Raw genomic sequence first — 10,375 nt, forward strand, 5'->3', positions numbered from 1 at the left:
TTTTTATATTTTATATTTTTATATTTTGTAACTTTTGTTACTCCGGATGCCTCCGCGGATCTATAGAAAATATAACGAGGGGGAACGTTGTGTTTGCTGCTACGGCGGCAACTGTAAATTTGTACCCGATGTTGTGTCAGTATGGCTCCTCTCCGCAAGAGGGCGCACACATTGTACCACGAAGATTGTGTGAGAGAGAACGAGAAAGAGCGTGGCTGGGTTTGCGTAGCCACAGATTTTCGTCATGGATATAAAACAAATAATCGAAAGATCACTTTTCCGGTACTTTTATAGTCATGTTTTCCTTTACCATTTTCCCCTATGAGAAAGATGATTTCTGATAAAAGTTTATCCTCAAAGTTTCTCTTAAAAGACAACTTAATTGTTTGTTAAGGAAATATTAAGTGATTTATGCGAGAATGTGAGGTGATAAAGTAAAAAAACACATGGTACTTAATTAAATTAAAAAAAAAAACACTATTAGAGCTCATTTATTGTGTAAATGCTCGATAGAAACCTACATTATTCATTTTTAAAATAAATTAACTGCTTTAGAATATTCTGTTCTCCTTCGAAGAATTTTTCATTTAACTAGATTAAGCCAAAGTTGAATTTTATGACGCGCACGTTCTCGACCACATTTTTATTATGAAAAATATAAATTGTGGGGTTCATCCAAAATTCTATCGAATAGCCTAAAAAAACTGGCGAAAATTGTTGTTATCTATCTTTTTTGTGCATCTAAATGTCTATCACGATATAAATCAGCAGAAGCGAATGAGAATATTTTTGATAGCTTCGAAATTTCGCCTGATCCAGTTCGATGGCCAGATATAGACCACCAGAAACAAAGAACATTTAATTCCCACTTGTCATTTCACCATCAAGCTTTTCACGAGAAAATTGGAGAATGGCGAGAAAGTGAGGAGAAGATGGCTTACCTATTTGAAAAGTGAGGACAATTTGCTGCAATCTTTTTTTTACCGGAAAACCGGTATTAATATTATTATCATTAACAACATCTGGTTTTCAAGATTCGAAAAAGGTCCTTGAACGCCTGCGTGAGTACGAAACATCTGCTGACCATGTCATTTCATATTTAAAATGGTTGGAGTGTGAATCTCGATTGAAGTTAAATCAAGCAATAAATGGAAAACAACAAATGTTGCTTAATGAAAAAATATATCTTTGGAAGCGCATTTTAGAACACCTGATGTAACCATGTAGCTTGCCCAACACAATCTAGCATTTTCGGGGCTCATCGGGAAAACATTGCGGGCAGAATAGCAGAAATTTCTTGGGTCTAGTGGAGCTGATAGGAAAGATCGACGACTTCATGCGTGAGCATATAGGAAGAGTATCGAAGAAATAATTAAACGACCATTATTGTGGTTAAAATGATTTAAGAGGAGTTGATAAATCATCTGACAAACGACGTTTTGGTAGAACAGTTGAAAATTATAGAAAATGCGATATATTACCCAATTATCCTTGATTGCACTCCTGACAAATAACATTTACTTTGAGACTTGCGAGTGTCGACGATAATAAGGTAAGCATCAAATAGTATTTTCAAGAATTCATAATTACGTCTTCATTGACAGCGGATGGACTAACGGGACTAATCTTATGCTCAAAACTCTTGAAGACAACATCAATATCAATAGACCTGAGGTTTTAAAATTGATTAATATTTTTTTTTTTCTAGGTTTAGGATTTGATGTTTAAAATCTGGGAAATCCGTTACGTTCCTTCTTAAATGCCATTATACCATTAAAATCTGTTCCAAATACAAAATCGTGCTTTTTTATACCCGATACTCAAAATGAGTATTGGGGTATATTAGATTTGTGGTAAAAGTGGATGTGTGTAACGTCCAGAAGGAATCGTTTCCGACCCCATAAAGTATATATATTCTTGATCAGCATCAATAGCCGAGTCGATTGAGCCCTGTCTGTCTGTCCGTCTGTCCGTCTGTCCGTCCGTCCGTCCGTCCGTCCGTCCCCTTCAGCGCCTAGTGCTCAAAGACTATAAAAGCTAGAGCAACGATGTTTTGGATCCAGACTTCTGTGATATGTCACTGCTACAAAAATATTTCAAAACTTCGCCCCGCCCACTTCCGCCCCCACAAAGGACGAAAATCTGTGGCATCCACAAATTCAAAGATACGAGAAAACTGAAAACGCAGAATCGTAGAGGATGACTATATCTTCTGCGCGAAATCTGAACCAGATCGTATAATTATTATAGCCAGAATCAAGAAAACAATTTCATTCTTTCTTGCTCTGTCTCTCTCTAACACACAGGTTTCATGGTCGGTTTTGCCAATTGCAAAATATGAGTTCAAGGATCTCAGAACCTACATATAAGAGCCAGAGCAACCAAATTTGGTATCCACACTCCTGTGATATCGGACCTTGACCATTTTGTCTCAAAATTTCGCCACACCCCCTTCCGCCCCCGCAATGGACGAAAATCTGAGGCATCCACAAATCTCAGAGACTATTAAGGCTAGAGTAACCAAATTTGGTATACTCACTCCTTTTAGATCTCACTATAAAACGTATATCTCAAAATTTCGCCCCACTTCCTTCCGCCCCCACAAAGGACGAAAATCTGTTGCATCCACAATATTGCAGATTCGAGAAAACTAAAAACGCAGAATCATAGAGAATGACCATATATATCCGGTTGCGGAATCTGGATCAGATCAGATAATTTTTATAGCCAAAAGCAACAAATCAATTTGCAGTGGCTACGCAGCGCCCGACGTCACGTTCAGACTGATTTTCTGTCTCTCTCGCACACACTCTTTGTCGTGTCGTTTAATATTAGCGGCGTCTGCCGGAGGAGAGCCATACTGACTAAGTATCGGGTATAAATGTAGAGTTGCGGTGGAAAATGGAACATTTTTCCATTTTGTGTTAGATATATAAATATCATTTTAGAGGTATTGTATTGAACGAATTGTATGATATAGTTTATGGAGAAATTGACTTGCGAAAATATAACTATAACTATTAATATTTTGGCATGCTCTTGTCAGAAATAGTGCCTAACTAAGGCTGGTCTAGCGTTCCTCCTCCCCGACCTCCGCATTCCTTAGGCCCTTGGCAAGGCCACTGTTGTTGGACTCATAGCCGTCCTATACCACAGACATCGCGGCCTTTAGCTCCGTCTTGAGGTCCTCGTCAAATGCAGATCTGGATCAATCTCGGCTGCCTGGTTAGTCTCGAATTTAGTTGTACAATTAAAATACTTGACAGTTCTTACCTAATTAATGAGAATTATGCCCGTTTTCCTCGTCTATTTATGTACCTGGTGCTATCATATCAAGCACTTGCTTGTGAAAAATTGTTAACAAATTATAAAATTGTAGGTACTACAATGTTCCTGAAAAAGATTTAGATTTTGTGTATCAGAGTTTTTCTCACTAAAGGGACTGAAACTATGTATGCTAAGGACACAGATGGTTTATTCTATGCGGAATAAAAAATATTGATGCTAAGAGTCTCTTAAAATGTCCAGCTCCTCAATCATGGCGTATATGCGCAGCTGCTTCTCGATCATTACATCCTGCAGGTGTCCCAGCTCCTGTGGAACATACATGGCCCCATCCATGTAGAGGGCCTTGTCCCATGGGCACTCGTCTAGGGCGGTGAGGAGGACCTCTTTGCTCCGATCAAAGCTGGTGTACTTGTCGGAAAGACAGCGGAGGTAGCAGCGCCAGTAGAGTGAGTTCCGCCTGAGGATCTGGTACTGCTCGGCTTCGATCTCCGATCGATTCACATTCGTCGGTAGAAAAGTCTCGAACACGTGAATCACCCGATTCCGTGCCGCTATCTCGAAGGCGACATTAAGATGAGGCACCTCCTGACCCACGGCAGCATCCTCAGATTGCTTCAAGCTAAGAACATAGCGGCAACGTGCAGCCAACACCAGATGGAGAACGGACAAGATGCCGCCCTTGGTGCGTATAAAGCGGGCTCGCTGCTTGTACCAGGGCAGCTTGTCAAAGTTTGCCCAGCGTCCGAGCAGGGCCATGTTGCGCGGGAACTCTTCCAATCCTTGCTCCACCAACTGCACTAGTTGCCTGCTGCTTCTTACAGTTGTTGGCTCCGTGGAGTCTTTGCCTACCATAGAGCTTGGAACCTGCAGAACTACCATGTACAACTCCAGCAGCTGCTCTCGCATGAACCGATGTCGCTCGCTGGTCAGGGCTTTGTCTCGGCTGAACTGGTCCTTTAGAAGAGCGTGAAGGAGTTGATCAGCTTCGTCGGCACGGCTCAACAAGCACAGGGTTAGGCAGTGGCAGCGCAGCCCGAGCAGAAGCTTATTGGACGTAAAGAACTCCTCCAGTGCCATATTCGGGGGCGCGGCGATGAGTAGTTCAAGCTCCGTCTGGATTACATTCATGCTGTTCTGAAGGGCCGCGGACTTATCAGCACTGTCTTCCGGATCAATAGGTGCATGCTTTTGCAGGCATACGCATATGAGCATTTCGAGGGCTTTCTTACGATGATTGCGCGAGATAAGCATCTCGGCGTAGATGACGTAGACGTGCATGAGATCTGGATTGGCGAGACTCTCATTGGAGCTCCTTTGCCAGGCGACTACGTGTTGGAACACGTTAAACGCTGGCGACGGATCGCTGTTCCAGTCCAGGGCCTCGAACTCGAACATGGCCAGCTCCGTGAAGAAACGGGCCACGTGACGATTCTCCTCCAGGCGCAGCAGCTGTCGGATGCGGTGTCGGACCTCCTTCAGGTACGCTTCGGTTAGCTTTTTCATGAGTTTGCGAATGACCAAGAGAAGCCGCTTAAACCGGAACCAGAGCAGAATAAAAATCCTACGTGAGTTCTCCTCATGGGCAAAGGCCTCGCTACACTTGAGAAGCAGGCCGGAGACGGTATCCTCGTAGAGGTCGCTGCCTAAGAAGTGCGGCATAAAGCTGGGCGTTACACTCATTTCTCGAGCCAGGTTGAGCATGGCCACCGAGAAGTTACCGGTATGCTTGACGGAAGAGGTGTATGTGTGACGATCCGCCAGTACGGCCAGCATCATCTCGATCGCTTCTGACTCGCCAATCTGCTTGATCCGCGTGCACAAGCGATCAGCAAGACAGTGGCTGCGCACGACGGGAATCTTGGTCACCTGCACGATCAGCAAATATAGATGCAGGCGATTGGTTTGCGACTTCAGCGGGTAGACATAGGAGCAGACATCTGCGCTAAACACTAGGCGCTCCGTATCGATCCCTTCATCTATTCCGGAGTTACCCCCCAGGGCAGGGTAGGGCAGATAGCAGTACGCCTGACGGAGCAGCTCTACGCGTGTCCATATCTCCGGGAGCGGCATGCCCGACTCCAGCACCACCTCCTCGAACTCAATAAGTGTATTCTCGCGTTCCGCATCTGCAACCAGGCAGTCCACCTCCAGCCCCATCACATTCATTTCCAGAGCCATCTTGAGCATGGCGAACATCCGGTTGCTGTGGCCCATCTGGCGCAGGAAGAGTGCACAGTTGTGAAACAATTTGAGAATTATGGGGTCTGTGTCGAGGGTGTCAAACTTTTTGGTGGTATCCGTATGGCCAAGGTGCATGCGTCGCATGCTGTTTTCGTAGATGCGCAAAACATCATTAGCATTGCATCTGGCCATGGTACCCTGGGTGGCCATGATCAGGGCCGTCCACAGTGTGTACTCGAAGGGATTTCGTTCGAGCAATTGCTCAATTAACAGAGCGACCTAAAAAAGGAATAGTATTACTATACAGCTGGTTTCCATGGCACTACTCACCTGACTGGCCGGATAGGTGGCAGAGGCCGTCTCGATGTACAGCTGGAGAAGCTCCTCGTTAGAGGTATGCTGCTCGAGGGCTAGTTTCAGCGAATGCAGCTGCTGCTCGGAGACGGCCAGACGATTGGCCCTATCCGGATTACGGCCCAGGAGCTTGTGCTGCCGTATCCAGTGCTCCAATTGTTGGGGTTCCATGGCAACCAGCACCCTGCACTCATTAAGCTCCGTCTGCAAATCGTCAATCTCCTCCGGCGACACTTTGCACTCTTTCGCGACATTTTTGCCATAGCGGCAGCTCTTCCAATCGACCTTCCGGCGGTGTACAATCCAATGAAAGTTCTGACTTGCATCCCTAAGCCGACCAAGCTTTAATTTGTAGCGGGGACGGGAGAGACGAGCCAGGCTCTTGATCGTCAGGTAGCTGGGATTGTTCTGCTTGTCCACATAGAAGCCATCGCTGGCATCGAACTCCAAGCGACGTAAGGGAATCGTTTCTTTCTGTTCCGGCGGCTGTGGGCTGCCCTCTCTCGAAGTGTCCTCATCCTCGCTGGAGGTATCTAATGGTGAGCTGTGCGATGTGTTTTTTTCAGCAGCTATCGCATGGTTCTGCAGATCGAAACTTTTGTTGTTTTTCCAGCCCTCCGTTGTGGGTTTATATCCGTCTGAGAATGTAGCTGCCTGTGTGGTTCCTTCAGTCGTTGTTTCTTTAACGGCTGAAGGCGGCTTTGGTCCGCCATAGGCAGGAAACAGTGACATTTTCACTAAATACGCCCTTATCAATATTTATTATTATAGCTTTGCATCTATTGCAATAAATGACAAAAACAATAAAATAAACACAGCTGTGGCGGCAAAATAACAGAGCTGGGGAAACATCGATGGTAACGTCAATGTCATCGATGTTTTTATAAATATCGATGTTTGTGCAATCTACATTTATAGGCCACTAACATTAGTTACTTGTCGATAGTTGAGTCACTAGCCATGCAGTATATAGATGTGCCAGTTCATGCAACGAACTATGCGAAATGCACATCGAACACGAAAAACTGAGTCCCAGGGTCTTCGGCTCTGGCTACCTTCGCGGCGGTAGAACCAGCCCGAAGAGCAACGTTTTGTATCTGTTAGTATAACACGCACAATATGTTTTCCCAAAAAGATGGGATTGTATGCTTTTTTCGTTTTCAAAGTTCTGAGGCTGGTTTGATTTCGGTTTTTTGTTGTTCCTCCAGCATTTTTGAATGTATGGATTCACGCATTCTCAAGTACTTTGCGTGTGTCTTATTGTATTGCTGGCCGCTAGAAGTAATATTTGAGTTTGGTTTTTGTTTTGAATCGACACACATCTACTAATTTGGTTAGTAATATGGTTAGTCGAAAGATAAAATTAGTTAAGTATTTGTTTTAAGCATTTTATGTATATTTTCAACTTTTCGCAAGTCATAATCTTTTCAATATTTCAACCATACTGTTAACAGAGAGTAACAATTGGGAGAAGCTAGCGAGAAAGCGCCAGCCGTCTAAACAATTAAATAATGAAGACAAATTGAATTTAATTAAGGCAGTCAATGAAACAGCGGATTATATGTATATAATAATTTATTAATTTTATACCTGGTACTCCTCTTATTTTTTAATGCTAATTATATAGAGATTCTAAACATGCTTATTGCATGTTTAAAAACGGGCTTTACCGGTCTTGTACACTTATAGTATTAAATATGAAATAAGCGTGTAATTTTCATCCCACTTAGCCGACGGTCACACTATAATTAAATTGTTATATTGAGGCTGTAGAAACATCGATTTTCGCGACTAGCGATGTTTCCCATTTTTTTTTAAAATCATAAATTTACAAAAAGAAAAAAGTGTCTGCCCTGCCTGACTTTTTAATACATTTATATAATATATAGAATATAAAATGTTTTCTGTTGTGTATGGGTGCACATGCATTCTGACGAACTTTGTGGGCCGTTATGGTATTGCTGGCCGCTAGAACTAAAGCTTGACTTTGGTTTTTGTGGAAAATAAAATAAAAGCTGTTATTTCTTTGATTTATGCCACAAAATATAAAATATTGCAGTATTATAATTGCACATATATATCCTTATTTTGGCCATGTTGATTATAAATGATACACATATTATGTAAACGACGTCGGTTCTCGACTTCTTTGTTAAACGCATACAACAAATTTATTTGAACGAAAATAATGATATATTCAAAAATACGATCTCAGAAAAATATAATGTGTAAGTGTGCATAAATATATCCGGTTATTACATTCGTATATTGCTTGAGGGTACTCGAAATTACAGCTGCCACTCATTCAAAAACTAAAGGGGTTTTTTTCATGGGTATATTTGCGGTATTTCTGAGGGTCAGACGGTCACACTGCTGCTCTCTCGGCAATGAACAATGAGTCGTAGTTTTGAAAGGCCTATAGAATGTGGGTATGGACAAATGGCAAGGTTCGTACGAACCTCATGCGTGTGAGGAAAATATACCTTGAAGACAAAATCGCCGCTTTATTTCAAGGTATATTAAGCGAAGGGGTAGATTTGACCTTGCATGCGTTCTATTTACTGCGCCGTTTTGCCTGTTGTCCATACCCTCTTTTTCCTCTCATTATGTTGCAAATGTGTAGTTACCGTGTGATTATATCCGATACTCAAAATGAGTATAGGGGTATATTAGATTTGTGGTGAAAATGGATGTGTGTGGATCATCTATAAGGAAGCGTTTCTGACCCTGAGAAGTATATATTTTATTGATCAGCATTAATAGCCGAGTCATTACCCAAGTCTGTTTGTCCGTCCCAATGAGCGCCTATTGCTCAGAGACTATAAGAGCTAGAGCAACCAAATTTGGTATCCACACTCCTGTGATATCGAACCTGCACAAGTATTTTTCAAAATTTCGGCCTAACTCTGTTCACCAACGCAAAGGCATCCAAAATTTTAAAGATACCAGAAAATTAGAAGCGCACAATTATAGAGAACGACTATCTACCGTTGCGTGTCATAACGCCCGCGGGCGCTATGGCACAATTTAATAGTGTTATAGCCTTCTAAATTTTGTTACGAACCTTTTTTTTTTTCTTTGGGGCAAGGCCGGCTAGTTAGTCATCCCAAGGCTCTGTGCTTCCCAAGCCCCCATTCGAAATAATTAGCAATTCATTATTTTCCTAATCTTCCTAATTTTCATACTAACCTACGCCTGCCTATTCATGCCTTCCTCATCTTATTTTTACGGTTAGTTATATATATATGTAAATAGATAGGGATAAATAATATAATAAATAAAAGTAATTACACATATGTGTATAAAAAAATATGGACGGACTTAAAATTGGATTTTAACAATTACCTATAAATGGGGACATCTAACAAAAAAAAAGAATTGGAGTAAATAAGTTAACTAATGCTATTCTCTCACTCCCTAGCAGGGCGCAGGACCCGCACTACGTGGCCAGGATAGTTCCCCGAGACAAAAAAAAAGCAAGCCAGGATGGCGGAACTGTGCTCAATTCCTTTTATGTTTATTAGGTATACTTTACATTCCGCTGGTCAACTCTAAAAGTTCTGGAGCTTCCCTGATCCTGATCTCTATTCAAAAAAAAGCGAAACCTCACGATACTTTTTCAGTCAACCAGCGCGCATTCGCATGCTCCTCTGTTTAAAAGCGATTTTCTTGTTTTCCCAAGAATTGAGCGTGCTGCGACGATACAGTGCTAGAAAACTATCGGTAGAACGATCAAAAAGATAAAAAAGGCTTCGAAAAGGATAGGGCAGAGAGGGGAGGAGGAGAGGAGAGAGCGAGAGAGAGAGAGAGAGAGAGAGAGAGAGAGAGAAAAAGAGGGTGAAGGGGTGAGAGGAAAAGGAGGAGAGAAAAAGGGAGGAGATATCGGTTGCTATCCCACGGATGTCAGTGTGGTAGCCCATTTTGCCCACCCAACCTATGACCATCTTCCTCGAAACTGGAAGTTTCAGACGGCCCCTTCAGCTAGATTGCGGCTACACGCACGCCGGCACAGAGTTCAATCTACCTTATCTTTATCTGAATTTCATTATATATTTGTTCGAGAAACGGTTAAAACTAATATAATCGGAGATGGCATAATTTTCTAATGCTAGGTCTTTATATCTAATATATGTACATGTATATGCATGTGTATGAGAATTCTGAGGCGTATATAACGTGATATGGGGTGAAGTTAATGATTAAAGTTCGTCTTATTGTAAGCAGGGTATTCCTGGCATAATTTTCTAATTCTAGGTATTTATATCGAGTATATGCACATGTATATGCATGTGTACGAAGATTCTGAGGCGTATCTAACGTGAGATGGGGTGAAGTTAATGATTAAGGTTCGTCTTATTGTAAGCAGGGTATTCCTGGCATAAATTCATTTACATTTTTCGTTACTTCGGTCGTTTGTACACGACGGGTAATATGGGATATAGTGAGGAAAGTGTAAGGTGGTAGCTATTCATTAGCGATTTTATCTTATGTTCAAGTCTTATTTTCTTTTCTGAGAGATTAGGATCGGGCGCAACTACCAGAATCAAACGAA

General features: G+C 42.2%; 1 protein-coding gene across 1 annotated transcript; it reads right to left on the reverse strand.

Moving 5' to 3' along the window:
- Positions 1–2,937: 2,937 nt before the first annotated feature.
- On the reverse strand, positions 2,938–6,666 carry LOC108163921. Its single transcript, XM_017299458.2, has 2 exons — positions 5,800–6,666; positions 2,938–5,748 (listed from the first exon to the last, which is right to left on the reverse strand). Exons 1-2 carry the CDS (start codon positions 6,553–6,555, stop codon positions 3,505–3,507), a joined length of 3,000 nt encoding a protein of 999 aa, XP_017154947.1. The 5' UTR covers positions 6,556–6,666; the 3' UTR covers positions 2,938–3,504.
- Positions 6,667–10,375: the final 3,709 nt, after the last annotated feature.

Source organism: Drosophila miranda, chromosome XL, assembly GCF_003369915.1.
Source record: "Drosophila miranda strain MSH22 chromosome XL, D.miranda_PacBio2.1, whole genome shotgun sequence".
Lineage (NCBI taxonomy): Eukaryota > Metazoa > Arthropoda > Insecta > Diptera > Drosophilidae > Drosophila > Drosophila miranda.

What these genes read in the sequence shown, in the direction of transcription:
- LOC108163921 (XM_017299458.2), bottom strand. Translation starts at nt 6,555, where the DNA reads ATGTCACTGTTTCCTGCCTATGGCGGACCAAAGCCGCCTTCAGCCGTT. An exon ending in CCACCTATCCGGCCAGTCAG is followed by an intron (nt 5,749 to 5,799) that starts GTGAGTAGTGCC and finishes TTCCTTTTTTAG; the next exon opens with GTCGCTCTGTTAATTGAGCA.